Consider the following 16,384-nt stretch of genomic DNA (forward strand, 5'->3'; position numbering starts at 1 on the left):
ACAGAGTTCTCTCCTAAGGATGGACAATTCTACTTCTTCAATTCTGTTTCTTAACAACTATTAATTATCCACAGGGAGCAATTTAGACCATCTTTTGTCTTTTGAGTTAAAAGAGATCAATTCTATTTAAGCATAGACAGCTCTGCAACCTGCTGGCTGTAAAGGAGATGTACCTATCCTCCTGTGCAGTATCCACGTGCTCTTACTAGACCCCCTCTATTAATGCGAGTGACACGCTGGGAGTAGAGGTTCTACATGACTATCATTTCCAGAAACATTTAGTGATATTATAAAATAGTCACACTCAGCGTTGCTTTGATGCCAGCTGCTAATGAGGCTGTCACCTTGTAGTTGCCCAGGTTGTTGATGCTGCGGACCAATAAGACTAATGTCACATATACATTTATTAAAACACCCCCTTGTCCTATGCCACATTTGTTTTAGTTTTAGTTTGGAATTATTAACAGCCTGCAAAAAAGTGTCTAAATACCCCTTTGAAGAATGTAGGAAATTCTAAAGGAAAATGTTTAAATGGCAATCAATAATTGTCCAGAACAACACTATGTACCAATGGTGCAATATAAATATTTTGTTGTTTATCAAGACCATGCACCATCTCCACCATCAATCAGACACCATATTTACTACTGAAATGAAGGAACTCATTCTAGGAGTAACAGCCACCCCACAACAAGCTGCCACATCTTGGGCTTGTAAAGCCAGGTCCACACATTTAAACTCAGGAAATTATCTAGGTGTTCCAACCACATGAAATACGCATATTTTAAGATTTAAAGAAAACAATCGTTACCTGGACATAGAAATTGGACTGCTGCTACTTCAACTGTAGGTTCAATTTTCAGATGCGAACTGTTTGCTTTCATTCCAAAGATGAGATCCTGTTCCACTGGGATGCATGACCGGGATCTGTCAATCTGGTCTTCACTGAGGACCTTCTTCCAAACGTGCAGGCCAGTAATGTTGCCACTAAAGGATTCCTTCTCCTTAAATGTCCCGCCCAAAGAGTCCTGATCCTGGCCGATGATCAATATTCCCTTTTCACCGATATCCTCAAAAACAGCCAACCCCTTAGCCGACGCCTTCTTCTTCCCATCCGTGTAGATCTCCCAGCTTCCATTCCATTTTTGCCAAGTGACGCAGAAGTGGTGCCACTGCCCGTCGCTACGGAAAACGGGCAAATATGGAGAATGGTAGCCATGGACAATTAGAGCAAACCGGACCAGTCCCTCCTCATCTGTGTATCCTCGCAGCTGGAACTCGTTGATCAGTTTCGCAACTGCGTATGAAAACACAGTGGCGATCTCCTTATTCTTGTTGTCCCACTGGACATAGGCACAGGCGGAGATGGCAGGAAGTGGCGGAAAGTCAGCCAGGACCTGCACAAATTTGGTGTCGGTTTTGTTTCTAAAAATCAGGACTTGTGATGGATGAATCCCTGAGAAGAAGCAACATGAGAAAGACAAATGTTTAACCATTTAGACATGGGTGACTAGCAGGTTCTTGGCCACTCTTGCATAACTTTAATGGCTGACATGCACACACGCATAATAGCACCTCCCAAATTCTGTCAAATGTTTGGACTCCTGTTCCTCCAAGGAAGTTCAACCAAAAGCACATTGGGACCATAATAATGGTGAAAGGCACTATAAACAAATAAAAGAATGAATGAATTGCAATACGCAAAAGACATTCAGAACACACTACAGCGGGAGCTAATGGTGCCATTATTTAGGCAACAATGAGGTAACATGTTACACTGTTATTTTATACTTAATCGTTGATGGCTGTTTAATCTTTGGCAGAAACTAATGATAGCGGGCACTAAACTCACAACAAAAAAGCGCTTATAAAAGTTATAGTTAGGGTAACCGTTTCAGCTTTCAAATGCACTTTAAGGTATAAGCACATTTTTTTAGACTGAAATTCAAGCAGTGAAGTAGCAGAGCACTGTACAAGGGGATAGAGCAGGAGAGTGCAATAACATGGATGGACTATGAACTCTGCACTTGGAAGATCATGGAAAGAGGGGATACACAGGGGTACAGGCAGAGGATACAGGTTACTTAGGGTGGACCCAGTCTTAATTCATTTTTGGGTGGATCCACAGCTTTGTTCCCACTGTAGCTATATTTTTCTGAGTTTCACACAATATGACCTTCCTAACTGCATTTTAAGTTACTGGGTCTGCAACAGACATTCACTCACTTGATCTTCTGCAGTGGGGTGTAGTTTCAAAATTCAATGCAAACACTTCTGGAGCGGGATAAGGACATAATTATTTCTCGGATGGTATCACATGCAGGAGGGGCCAGCTTCATAAGCATATTTAGCTGTTGCATGCAATAACACGTGTTTGCATTGACATCATGTTTGTCCAACCACCTGTTTTTGCATATAAGAACCGGACATCCATGAGGAACTTTTTGATTCATGCAATCTCCCAAGCACCCAGTACCCTTCCTTCTCTCTCTCCTTACCACCACCTCCCTTTGTAGCAAAACTGTTCCACTACATACACAATTACGTCTTATGATCTCTGTCCTCTCTTCTACTTGCCCACTCCATCTGTGCATATATATCAGGATGATGCCTTACACTCAATGGTGTCCCAGACAGATCCAACTTAAATATCTTCATATCAAGCCTTAACCGTGTTATATTTTATTGTTCTGTTATTCTTAACTACTTTTTAATCCATATGCAAGGAAAAAGGTGCTTTAAAATTCACTATTCTCATCCATTTGTTTATTATTTTCTTTTGGGTGAAGCACCCCACCACCAAACTCAATTTGGCGAGGCTGAGCTTGCGCACACAATGTACAATGTGGCCACTTTAAAAACATTTCCAGGGCCTCTTTTGAATACCATTCCACCCCGGGGTTTCTGATGTTGGAGCACTGCAAGAGTGAAAAATACGACATCCTATCTAAGAATGTTTGTATGTTTATAATTTGAACTGATCCATTCTGCTGTCTGTAGCGGACACAGCAATGGTCAAAGCTAAGGGGGCTTGTCAATTCCAGCTTCGCACAGAAGCAGAGATCTCAAAAATAGTGACTGGAGTGAAAGCCACATCTTGTCTAGGTGAGAGCTGTCCCTCAGCTATCTTCAAGGCATTTATTAATACCCTTGCTCCATGGATTACTTCCCTAATTAATCTATCTTTTGCTGAATCCTCTGTTCCCCATATCTTAAAGGAGTCCTGGATTAACCCTCCTCTTAAAAAAAAACAGTCTGGACCCAAACGTACTTAAATCTTTTCGACCATCACCAATGTGCCATTTTATTTAAAAATCATTGACTGTCTAGCATACATACAACTTCAAGATTTCATTGAAAACAATAGTATCTTGAACCAGCGAAAATCATGTGTCAGGCAGATGTATGGCACGGAAACGACATTGACTGATCTTAAGTCTAACATTGCCAGAATTATTGATGAGGGAAAACCTGCTCTTCTTCTGCTGTTGGACCTCTCTGCAGCTTTTGACCTTCTTGATCATGCTTTGCTGATCACCAGGTGAAGTGAACAGGCCCAGTGTTCTCACAGAGCTGCTCAGTGGATTCTGTCCTTCCTTGGCCCCAGGAGCGCCAGAGTTGCAGTACAGAATGGAAGGTCGGTACCCACATCTATCACTTGCGGCATCCTTCAGGGGTCCTGCATCTCCCCTTTGTTGTTTAATGTTTATATTATGTCACTGCTTACACTACTGGATGGCCTTGGTGTCCAGCTGGCAAATTATGCAGATGACACATAGATCATCTTTGAATTTACCGGTTGCCACAGCACGGACTCTGATACTATTAATCATATATACCGTACCATCCAAGACTGGATGATAATGAACTCCCTCGCTCTCAACCCTAAAAAACGGAACTCCTGATATTAGCATCAGGAAAAGTACTACAAAAACTGCCTCCGGAATACAAATTCTTTTCAATAGCTGGAAATCAAATTCAGGTTTCCAGTAAAGTAAAAACATTCAGAGTGACATTGGATGCAGAATTGTCGATGAAATCTCACATTGCTACTGCTCGGGCCTGTTGTGGGTATGTCTCGAAACTACTGAACCACATCTGCCCGTTCATCTCATTAAAAAGCAGGTCTCTCCTCGCCACTGCTCTAATCAACTCACGCCTTGATTATTGCAACAATCTGCTGGTGGAGACATCCAAGGCTTATCTTCCGTTGCTGCAGGTTGCCCAAAACGTAGCTTTCAGAGCGTGTATGGGCTATCCTGTAGGGAATACGCTACCAAGGCCAGACGCCACCACACTGACTCCCTGTTAAACAACGGGTTATGCACAAGCTAATGTCCTTGACCTGCAAATGCGTTCACAAGGAAGCCCCTAAATATCTTCTAAATCGCCTCACTACCCTCCCAGCGGTACAACTTGAAAACCTTTGGCGGCTTCTCCTTTGATTTACAGGCACCCTTGTACTGGAATAAACTTCCATTTGAACTCATGTACTGCAAGTCTTGTCGGGAATTCAAGAAAAGACTTAAGACTCATCTGTTCAATCTTGACCCAGATGAAACATTTCATCTACACTGCTACTGCTTCTGATGGATCACCTGCCGTTGCTTTTGGTTCTCTGTTGTGAATCCTGTCTCTGTTTTCTGTGCGCTTTCAGGCACACGGGCGAGTAGCGCTATACAAGAATTACAAAGAAATAAGAGGATTTTTGATGTCAGAGCTTTTACCCCTTATTTGAATTCAACTGTGAATGTCAACGGCAGCAGGAGAGGGAGATGAAGTTTAACAATCAAAATAACAACAGTTCTGCACAAACGGTTGATCTAAGTTGGAGCTGTCTGGGCTACCATTGAGTGTAAGGTATCATCCTGATATATATGGACAGATGGAGTGGGCAAGTGGAAGAGAGGACAGAAATCATAAGGGATAATTTTGTAATATACTCTGAGAATGGCATTGAGGGTTTTTAGGGACATGGTAATAAACCATACTATAAGGTGGGAATGAGAAGTTTGTGAATGAAACCAAACCCCAGAAATGGTAATATTAACTCACAGTGCATATTATCGATTACACTCTGGGCCTTTCCTTTCTTTTTAAATGTAGATCCCACTGTACAGCAACACATTATGAACAATGAAAGGTGTTCAGCTGCTTGTTTCATTAGTAACTGTTCCTTGGGCCTGCAACCTGTGGTTCTCCATATGTTTTGGGCTCTAACTCCATCAGCCCTAGACAGCATAGTCAATGACAAGGAACCATGGGAAACCAAGTCCAAATCAATTGGAGAGCCAAAGAGAGCATAGTCCTGAGCATAAGTGCCCTTGAAGAAGCACATGGGTACAAAGATACTTAGAAGAAAGCCTTCTCCAGAGATCTGGCCGCATGTTAGGAAATAATTGCTACTGTAGCTGACATAGGGCTTAACACGTCAGGCACCGAATGGTTTAGGAAAACACTACAGTATTCTGCTGTAAATAGTGCTATGGTTCCTATGCACCTTCATTGCTCTATGTGTTTCTTTGCACATGCTTCAGATCCTGGTGCTCGCCGGTACCTCATTCCCATTGGTGGTGACATATGGATCGCATACCCTTGATCCCATCAATTCCTCTTGTCCCCTTCCGCTACCAACACATTACTTTACTCACGTCACTGACTTCGGTCATACGTACTTCTTCGTTTAGACACCTGTCTTTTCAGAGGTGATTCCCGATCACTCAACCAAACGGGGAGGTGCGCCCCATTGGCCTGTAGTATTTCTTCTAAATCGGAAAGCCCACTGCCACTCGATTCCTGTAACAATTCAGCAAAGTGCTGCTCACAGTACTTGTCAGCCTGCCACCAGCTCAGTGGCGTGCTCACTATCTCATACACCTCTGTTGGAGTTTCAATTATTTGTGGCTGGGTTCTAGAATCTGAAACAAAAAAGTCAATAATTGAGAACTGTATCAATGTTATCATCCAGTATACAACTTTTTCATTGATTTAGTCACACATGTCTTTATACTTTGTGCTTAGAACTTTGACTCCATAAGTCATCACAGCACTTTACAATTGAAAGAACATTAAATGTCATTGTTTTCATTTTGACATGGCACACCATAAGTGCAGGAAGTCTGTGTTCGATGTTTGGTAATTGATTCCTTCTCAGCTAAACTTTTGAGGGATGTTTGGCTCAATTATTATGCAACTTGACTTAAAATAAAATACTACACATTCTACCATTTGTAGATGGAATGTAAAAGGTTTGGGACACCATTTGCTTTATAATCGATTTAAAGATGTAGTTCTTTATTGAGGTTATCTGGTCATAGAAGAAGGGGGGATAGCTTTCATGTTGGAATGAGACTGGATGAATGGGGTATGGAATTCCAAGAATGGTAAGGTGCATAGGTTTCTCCTGAATTACCACAAGTGGTGGTTAAGCAGCCAGTTTGGAGTTCCGGAGGTATGCAACCAGTTCAGATGAGGAGTCAGGCAAAAAGGCCAAGACAGTTTATTTCAACCGAGGACTCCATTTGTAACACACCACAATCCAATGTAAACACTGTGGCAGACAACATGTGCTAACTCACTGGACCTCATTACAACTCAGGTGTTAAGGGTTAACGCCATCGTTAACCCTTAACGCCTGATTCCGATTTTAACGGCTGCTTTTAGCAGCCGTTAAAATCCATGGCGCTAAACCGCCTTGGTGCTAATTACGCCATCGTAATTTACGGTGGCGTAATTAGCGCCTTCCCCACTCCCATTATGCCCTATGGGGCAAAAATGGGAATGGGGAAGGGTAAAATGGGAAATGGGGATTTACCGCCCCACTCACCTTGGAATGGGGCGGTAAATCCGCCATCCAAATGGTGTAAACGTAGTTTACACCATGGTGGTAAAGTTGGCGTACTTACCGCCTGGGTTGTAATGACCCCCACTGTCTAGGAATACATCAGAGAAGTTGCCAATATTCATGATTTTGTGTTGTGTGAAGATCTTGTATGTCAACTGGGTTATGGATCTGAAGAGCCCAGTGGTCGTTCCCCAAACAGAGCAACATGAATAACTTCCATGTCGGGCTCATGATAACCCAGTTGGGGAGCATGGTGGTAGCTGTACAAAGCTCTGTTGCGTCCCAGCTAGGCCTGTGCTTTATGAATCCCGTGCATACATGGATGGTCCACCATTTTGTTGGAAAACATTTATCATGAAATGACATGGTATTTGGTCTCGAGTTCATTTGGTGCTAAAGGCAAAACTGTCATTTGAACACTGCAGGGCCTGTGCCAACACATTGAGAAACCCCACAAGTAGTTTGTCATGAACTGTCCTCATCAGTGCTACATTACGTTGCTGGTCACATTTGGATCAGTTTATCATTTTTCTCGGTCTTTCTCCCTTTATCCAGAGCTGAATAGTTTGGTTCCTTTTGCACTGCATCCTAAAACAGAAATCCTATTACAATTCATTTGCAATCAATATTCTCAAATAGTTAATACAAATCTTTCTCAGTTAGCTAATCAAAAAACACATTTATTGTGATAAAATCTATGACAACATTAACAGGATTTGTTACTAATCAAAATGGGCATTCGTGGGAATAGATATGAGAAATATTTCCTTTTTTGCAATGATGTGTTTAACCCTGAATTCACAACTAAATCACTTGTGATACTCTATTCAACCAGACCATGATTAATGGAAAGGACATAATGTTATATGGAATGGCTTTAGCGGCTTCAGAATATTGTGAATTGTCTCAGCGTTCAATGTGGGTCACTCAACCTGGTCTCATCAAGTTAATGGCAAAGTTTGATGTTCTATAAAGGTTTATCCCTTTGTCGGTGTTTTCTTCTGTGGGTCTGGTGTATCTTACCAGCTGCATATACCTTGATGCTTTGTGTCTTGGGAGAGACATGCAAATTCCTCTACTTTTACTGCTCGAGGTTTTGTATTTTGATGTCATTGTAAGAAGGACATGTGAACTCTATGGGTAGAAATGGGGGGTGGGATGAATCGGTTGTTATTAAAACATGGGTCCTATTTATATGCATTGTGTAATGCCTTTCACTATTTTATGGAGTGGGAAGGCCATGACCAAGTGGAGCGGTGATGGATCCAGCTGGACGTGCTCATGCCCCACACATTGTTCCAGCTTCCCATCCGAAGCTGGATGATCACGGTGATGCATGTGCAGTTTTAGGGAACAGATTGAGAGAGGGGTCTAGAGATGCAGGTCTGCATCAGGAGTTCACGCCTGCATGTTCTTAGTCCTTTCTTCCAGTTCATACCTGCAAGCCTTCTAATCTGCCCGAACCATTCATGTACTTCATCCTTTATCACTGGCTGCAGATGATGCTGGACCCTGCAATCTAGCGCATACGAGGCAAGCCAGGGTTTGCATCAACGACAGGCTTGGATTGGTTCCTAGGCCATGAGACAATGCATGAAGTACTGGATCAACGGGCTTGTGTTGGCCAGTTCAGTCTGATAAATGTGCTCTCTTGGCATTAGTTAATGCACAGTATAGTTTTGGTCAATATTATTGATCTAATATGGCGTAAGGCTGGAACGGGAGGTAATGGCCCGGCAGCCCAAGTTAAATGAGCGAAACAGGACGTGTAACAAGGATTCAGAGATGTTACCACCCGTTCCACCCTTGGAATGGGTTGCTCATGTTATTAGCACCCGTACCATGGGCTGAGATGGGACATTTTCATAGTTGTTATTTCCGTGAATGGGATGGCTCACAGTGTCCCATTCACGGAAAGAAAAGACTGTTCAGGGACTGCTGCCATGGAATGGGAAGGCGGGGCTACATACGGAGTCCTTCTTCCCTTTCCATGACTGCCAGTCAGGGATTGGCAGAAGAATAAGGCAGTAGCTGCGGCGGTGGCACTGGCCGCCACCACAGAAGAGGTAAGTGGGGAAAGGAGGGGATATGAAAAAAAGGGAAGAGAGGGTGGGGGCTGCTGGCAGCCTGGTGAGCTGGCAATCAGGTGGCTTAGAACCTGCGCTAGATTAGGAGTATCAACCCACATTTCTAGCCTCCTGTTTGGGCGCCTCCCCCCTGCAGAGTGCTAAGGTACATTAGAATGCCCTGTTTGCACACAAAAATCAACAATGTTCCTTCGGTACAACTCCATAAGTCTGTAGCAAATAGCAACGAGTATTGATTTGTGATTGTGGGCCACTTTTATTGTGTATGTGCTCCTCCCCCCCAGTCTGACCATGGTCAAGGGCCTGGGCAGTTCCCCTAGGGTGTTGTTAAACACACTTCAATCGGCCATTGCTGATGCGTGCAGGTGATTCCCTTTAGTTTGACCTGGGCACATTCTACAAATACCCGAATACCAACAATAAAAAGGATTGCAGCACTTGCAATGGGCTGATATGCAGTTTATGACAACCTCTCAGTCCCTTAGGTGGAGAGCAAAAGTGGTGCAAAAGCGTACATGCAAGGTGCTCGTTTTTAATACTAACCTTTTAATGTGTGGTTGTTGGTAAGTTCAGTCAACCCCAATAGACTCCTGTAGAAACTTCCAATCTGAAGTAAACAATGGCATGATGACAAAAGAGGAATTAGAGTGTTGGAACGCCCACCATGAGACACACTTTACAATGCACAGAGGTTGCAACTAGCCATCCAAATCTGCGACAAGGTTAGCAAGGTGGTATGCAAATCACACTGGCATGCCACTTAATCGCTGTAGAAATATTAGGGCATTATCCTCCTACCATCAAAATCATAAAACCCAACAAAGTACAATTAGAATCAGTGATGGTTTCTATTAAGATATTTATGCTGCTAAGTATCACTGAATGTCTTGTAAAAAGTTTGCCATCAACTGAGCATGATTGCAATCTTCTTGGTATACAGTGTTTATATTGAATCTTTTATATAGAATAAACATATATCGAATATTTTATAACGAACAATTTTATAGTGAATGCATTTAGGGTGAGCTAAAGGGTTAACTATTTTGGGGAAACAATTGGGATACGTTTTTAGGGGTGGGATACAGGGGTTTAGGCCCCCAGCCAAAAATAAAAGTGCATTCACTATAAAGTTTTTCAATATAAAATATTCAATATATGTGCATTCTTTATAAATTACTTCAGTATACAGACATGTAACCATCTTCCTGCGTGGTTGAGATCCCACAAGCATGCTACATTTTCCAATTTAAAAAGAAGTTTACCTTGAAATCTACATTAATAATATCTACTCTCCCATTTGGTAAAATACAGAGGAGAGAGAGCGAGAGACAGAGAAAGAGAAAGAGGGAGAGAGAGAGAGACAGAGACAGAGAGAGAGAAAGATCTTAGTTCTCTAATAGATGTAATTGCAAGAACATCCTTTCCTGATCTTCATATGTGAGTTAAGTAAATCGGGCTCTAAGTACAACAGCATGTTCTAAGTCACAGAGCTAATCCATGGTCATAGACATATAGATCTACAGGCCACATGATTAGTAACATAGAGGATCTCTGAGTTGACTTGTATTATATGACATAAAGTACCTCCTACCACAGTATGTAAGGATATTGCAAGGCGCCGGAGTGTTCTGTGACCAAGTAAAGGTTACGAACCTTGGGGTGTGACTTGCAATATCCTTTTTACATATGGTCGGGGTATTTTGTTATCTATAATGCATGGGCAAACACGGCCACTCCCTTACCTTGCCTTTTGCTTAATCTAAGTAAGATATCTTTCAGTCTTTGATGCAATCAATGTGGAATCTTTTTGGATACAAATACACTCTAATATGCATCATGTAATGTGTTTCAAACATTTAGGGCCTCATTACACGGAAGGCGGTGAGCCATGGCGCTATTAGCGCCATGGCTCATGCCGGTAAAATACCGGCACCGCCTTGGCGGAAAGGGGATTTACCGCCCCATTCCAAGGTTGGTGGGGCGGTAATTCCCCCTTCCGCCATTGCCCTTCCCCATTCCCATTTCTGCCCCATAGGGCTCTATGGGAATGGGGAAGGCGCTAATTACGGCACCGCAATTTTGCGGTGCCGTAATTAGCTCCGAGGTCCCTTAGCGGGTTGGTTTTTAACGCCTGCAAAAAGCAGGCGTTAAAGCACCAACCCGCTAAGGGACCTCGTAGTAAGGCGGTAATGGTTAACGGTCACCGTTACCATTAACGGTGGCCGTTAACCATTACCGCCTTCCGTGTAATGAGGCCCTTAGTTTAAGAAGTTTAGTGAAATGCACCTAAACCCATTTTGTGTTTTAAAATAAACACTAACATACACTCCTGTCTTAAACTCCAGCAGTGCACAGAATAAACCTACTGTATAAACAGTTCCTTATCAATTATTGGTTTTAAAATGCCCCAGAAAGATATTTTAGAATAAAGGAATTTGGAAACACGGCCGCAACTTTAATTAAGTGTTGCAGTGACAGCTGGAATTCTGCTCTGTGCGGGATCAAGCAGCAGGCATTGTGACATTGCAACACAACTGTAATAAGCTATTACAGTTGTGTTACGTTCTCATGTTCTGGTTTATGGTCATTTCATCTAAAACTATTGCATCTAATGCCATTCCATCGAAATTTTTCCATCTAAAAAATGTCCATCTAATGTTGTTATTTTTATTTATTTATTTCTTTTTTTGGGTGGGGGGTCCCCCTCACAAACCACTGTTTATTACCCTTTCAAATGCACCTGAACAGAAATTACCCCATTACCCCCCAAAAACATGCATTATATGGACATTTTTAGATGGAAATAGCAATGAATTGTTCTTTAAAGAAATATATTTTACATTGAATAATATCTATCCTCTTTCTGCACAGGTTATTAATTTGAAATGAAAAGCAAAATTGTGGGACCGGTATATTACCATTACAAAATTATAGTACCAAACATTTACACAAGAATATGGAAGACTTTGGCTGAGATATGAATCGACTAAAACCTACATCAGGCATCTTCCAGATACAGATCCCAGGTGCCTTTTATGAAGCTCAAACTCAATATTTTAGAGATGCTGGAAGTCATCAGCCCAATCTTAAAAATACTAAAACAACTTTGATTTTGTTGCTTATGTAGAAACTCCCAGGAACACAAAACTTTAAAACATGTGAGTGAGTGAGTGAGTGAGTGAGTGAGTGAGTGAGTGAGTGAGTGAGTGAAAGAGGAATTGTGTGTAACTCTGCAAGTGAATGAATGAGCAGGTGAGTGATCAACAGATGGAGTGTGTGAGTGAGTAATGAATGAGTGCCGAGGTATACCTTACATTTGTATCGCTCCTTATCAAAGTGTATCGTCATTTTTTAAAGGAGTCCCCTCCCAAGCTCAATTCTTTTAAATTTAAGGCACTGCCAACCACCCCCTTTTGCTGCTCTGTTGGAAATAACCAGTCAGAGCATGATCAAAAAAAAAGTCATTTCATGACATACATTCCCAATTGCCTTGTTTGGTTAATATATCTAACATTTGCAATAAAAAATATGAAAAGATCCATCGATATAGTGAAATAACAAAACGTTGAAGCTTACCAGAAACCAGAGGAGCCAGCACGGTGAACTTGTACGCCCTCCCAGCATTTTGCCGACAACAGAAAGTTTTGATCTGGAAAGGAAACAGAAAATATAGGCACACACATTTATTTTAAAATGATGTAATAATACCTGTGCTGAGTGTAAATATACCATTACCATTTCACAGCAGCTTTATTCAACACCCGTCTCAAAGCTGGCAAATAAACATGCAAATACAATAAATAGAATTACATACATTACGTTGTTTAAGGGTTGGTACAATTCATCGTACTAGATATACACTACACATCCACCATAATTACACAACACAAATTACATCATTAAAAGGTTGGTGAAATGAATCTTATAAGGAATGCAGTAGTCACCCACATTTCCAGAACTACATGTCTTCCTCCACAACCATTCTCTGAAATATATGTTCTTAGGTACGCAGTCTCTATAGCGAAAATGTTATAAAGAATGAACATATATCGAATCATTTATAATGAAACATTTTATGAAGAATGCACTTAGGGTTGGGATAAAGGGTTACATCTTGTGGGGAAATGGTTGGGGTGGGTTTTTAGGGGCGTAAAACTAGAGTTTTGGGGGAACCCCCACAAAACAAAAAACAAAACAAAATTGTTATATTTTTTGTTATAAAAGTTTCTTTATAAGTGTATTATTCATCAAATGTTTTGATATAAAGACATGTAACCATGTTCTTACTGTGTAGACTATTTGTAGGTATTTAATCACGAAACAGGGAAGAGTGATCGTACAAATCTCATGACCGGTTTATAGCATGTGTTGTACATGCTCTTCTCTCCTCGATTTTTGGGCTGTAGTTAATATCCTCTGGATTTTGCCATAAGTACAATAATGCTAAATAATTCAACTTATTTTGAACATGCCTGCACCATTCGAACGATTATCCCCCCCAGTCTTGCATCAATAAATCTTAAAGCCCCTCTATGGGCCTCATTACACGGATGGCGGAGAACCATGGCGATATTAGCGCCATGGTTCATGTCGGTAAAATACCGGCACCGCCTTGGTGGAAAGGGGAATTACCGCCCCATTCCAAGGTTGGCGGGGCGGTAATTCCCCCTTCCACCATTGCCCTTCCCTATTCCCATTTTTGCCCCATAGGGCATAATGGGAATGGGGAAGGCGCTAATTACGGTAGCGCAAATTGCGGTACCGTAATTAGCTCCCTGGGTCCCTTTGCGGGTTGGTTTTTAACGCCTGCAAAAAGCAGGCGTTAAATTCCCCAACCCGCAAAGGGACCTCGTAGTAAGGCGGTAAGGATTTACCGGTACCGGTAAAATACCCTTACCGCCATCCGTGTAATGAGGCCCTATGTATTTTAGATGGTTCGGGGATGCCCACAGTCGTACCTTATAGAACACCGGTCTGATATCAATCTCATCAGAAATGTTCCTGGGGTTTACTTTGATATGTTTAAATGGAAATTTGGGATCTTTGAGGTGGATTCAAAATACGTTTCAGAAAAGGATTTCCTCTAGTTGTTAAATGTAACCACACAGCTCAGCCCCATACATTGCAGCTGCACTGGCTTGCAAGTTATATATATCTAAGTCCGGTGCAATGGCTCCATTAGCGCGCAAATGCGTACATTTTTCAATCGCAAAACTAGGGCGTTCTAGCAACAAGTTCGTTTTCTCTACCTGTTCTGCCCATTTACTTTACTAGTGAATCTTACACCCAGGTAGTCAGAACTTGTAACTTTTTCCAACATTACCCCATCTAGGCCGATTGCAAATTTACAGACTTTCCTCCATTGGGGTGGACAATCCTAGATTTTGTTTTTGATAGATTAATTTCCAAGCCCACCAGTACAGTGATCGCTAAAGGGATTGGGTTGTTGCTTAAGCCCCAAGGGGGTTGTTGGAATTAGAAAGGCATCATCTGCAAACTTAAGTAATGGGAGCTTATCTAAGCTAAGGCATGGTGCGTCTGTATGTTCTTGCATGAATGTGTTAATTATATCATACAAAACAAGCATTGCTAATGCCAATAGTTTTGTCGTTTACTGCTGTTCTTTGCATTTTGCATTAATAGGCACCAGAGTGCAAAGAGGAGAGTGCAAAGTTTTAATGGAGGATGCGATAAGGGGTGCAGGTGTGCAATGGAATGATAAGGGGAGTAGAGCAACGGAGGAAACCATTGCTAGAGGGTGCCGATGATGGGCAATAGGAAATATGAGCAAGCAAGGGTGAGGATGAGAGGGTAAGAAATAAAGCGAGAGTGTGAGAGGAAGTATGCTTGGAGAAAGGGGGAGTGAGTAAGGGGGTGGATGGGCGTATAGAGGGGATAGGTTGGGGTAGGAATAAAGGGTGTAGGGTGGGTGGGGCTAGAGAGAGGGTAGGGTGCATGATGGGTTAAAGAGAGGGGGTAGGGTTGAGATGAGAAAGAGGGGTAGGATGGGTGGAAGAGGTAGAGAGAGAGGGGATGAGGTGCATGGCAGTATAAAGAGGGGGTTGTGAGTGTTTCGTGGGGTAGAGAGAGTCTGGGTATTGTGGGTGGGGAAGAGAGTAGGGGTAAGGTAGTTGGGTGGGGATAGAGAAATGGGGTTAGGGTGGTTAGGGGTAAAGAGAGTGAGAGTAGGGTGGGTGGGGAGAGAGAGGGGGTATGTAAAGAGAGTGGGGAGAGAGATTTGGGGTTGTGGGAGTAGAGAGAAGGGGGAGAGAGAGTGGAGGTAGGGTGGGTGGGTGGGGCTAGAGAGAGTGAGGGTACAGAGTGGGGGTAGGGTGGGTGAGGGTAGAACAAATGGGGTAGGTTGGGAGAGGGGGAAAGGTGGGTGTAGGTTTGATGGGTAGATGTAGAGAGTGGGGGTAGCGAGAAAGAGGGTAGGGTGCGTGGGTGGAGAGAGAATGGGCATTGGGCAAGTGGGTGTAGAAAGAGTGGGAGTGGGGTAGTTGGGGATAGAGAGTTGGAGATGGGTGGATGGGAGTAGAGAGAGCGGAGGTAGGGTCGATGGGGCAGAGAGGGTGGCGGTAGGTTGTGTGGGTGGGGTAGAGAGAGTGGGAGTAGGTTTGATGGGTGGGAGTAATGTGAGTTGGGGTAGAGAGAGTGGGGGTAGGGTAGATGGGTGGGGTAGAGAAAGTGGGGATAGGGTGCGTGGGAGGGGGTAGAGAAAGTGGGGATAGGGTGGGTGGGAGGGGGTAGAGAAAGTGGGGATAGGGTGGGTGGGAGGGGGAAGAGAAAGTGGGGATAGGGTGGGTGGGAGGGGGTAGAGAAAGTGGCAATCCGGTGGGCGGGATGGGGTAGAGAAAGTGGGGATAGGGTGGGCGGGATGGGGAAGAGAAAGTGGGGATAGGGTGGGTGGGAGGTGGAAGAGAAAGTGGGGATAGGGTGGGTGGGAGGGGGTAGATAAAGTGGGGATAGGGTGGGTGGGAGGGGGTAGATAAAGTGGGGATAGGGTTGGTGGGAGGGGGATAGAGAAAGTGGGCATAGGGTGGGTGGGAGGTAGTAGAGAATGTGGGAATAGGATGGGTGGGAGGGGGTAGAGAAAGTTGGGATAGGGTGAGTGGGAGGGGGTAGAGAAGGTGGGGATAGGGTGGGTGGTAGGGGGCAGAGACAGTGGGGTAGGGTGGGTGGCTGGGGTAGAGACCGTGTGGCTACAGTGGGTGGGAGGGGTACAGAGAGTGTGGATAGAGTGGGCAGGAGCGGTTCAGAGAGTGTGGATAGGGTGGGTGGAAAGAGTAGAGAGAGCGTGGATAGAGTGGGTGGAGGTAGAGAGAGTAGGGTTAAGGTGTAACTACTGAAATAAAACCACATTGCTAGTTTGTACAATATGGGCAAACATCTCCACAATAAAAATAAAAACAATTGGAAAAAGCCTGCAAAAAGAGCAGTTAACTTCAGTTAG

At 43.2% G+C, this 16,384-nt stretch overlaps 1 protein-coding gene across 2 annotated transcripts in view; it reads right to left on the minus strand.

Annotated features, from left to right (window-relative positions):
- ADGRD2 (adhesion G protein-coupled receptor D2) overlaps positions 1 to 16,384 on the minus strand; it is a 1,057,913-nt gene that overhangs the window by 881,877 nt on the left and 159,652 nt on the right. For both annotated transcript variants that reach the window (XM_069609449.1, XM_069609450.1), the window contains exons 2-5: positions 12,508 to 12,580; positions 9,475 to 9,538; positions 5,676 to 5,918; positions 812 to 1,456 (exon numbers count right to left, since the gene is read on the minus strand). In XM_069609449.1, the coding sequence (XP_069465550.1) occupies positions 812 to 1,456; positions 5,676 to 5,918; positions 9,475 to 9,538; positions 12,508 to 12,555 (1,000 nt within the window). In that variant the 5' untranslated portion in view covers positions 12,556 to 12,580. The remainder of the gene's footprint in view (positions 1 to 811; positions 1,457 to 5,675; positions 5,919 to 9,474; positions 9,539 to 12,507; positions 12,581 to 16,384) is intronic.

This window comes from Ambystoma mexicanum, chromosome 8, assembly GCF_040938575.1.
Source record: "Ambystoma mexicanum isolate Mex_15411 chromosome 8, UKY_AmexF1_1, whole genome shotgun sequence".
Classification (NCBI taxonomy): Eukaryota; Metazoa; Chordata; class Amphibia; order Caudata; family Ambystomatidae; genus Ambystoma; species Ambystoma mexicanum.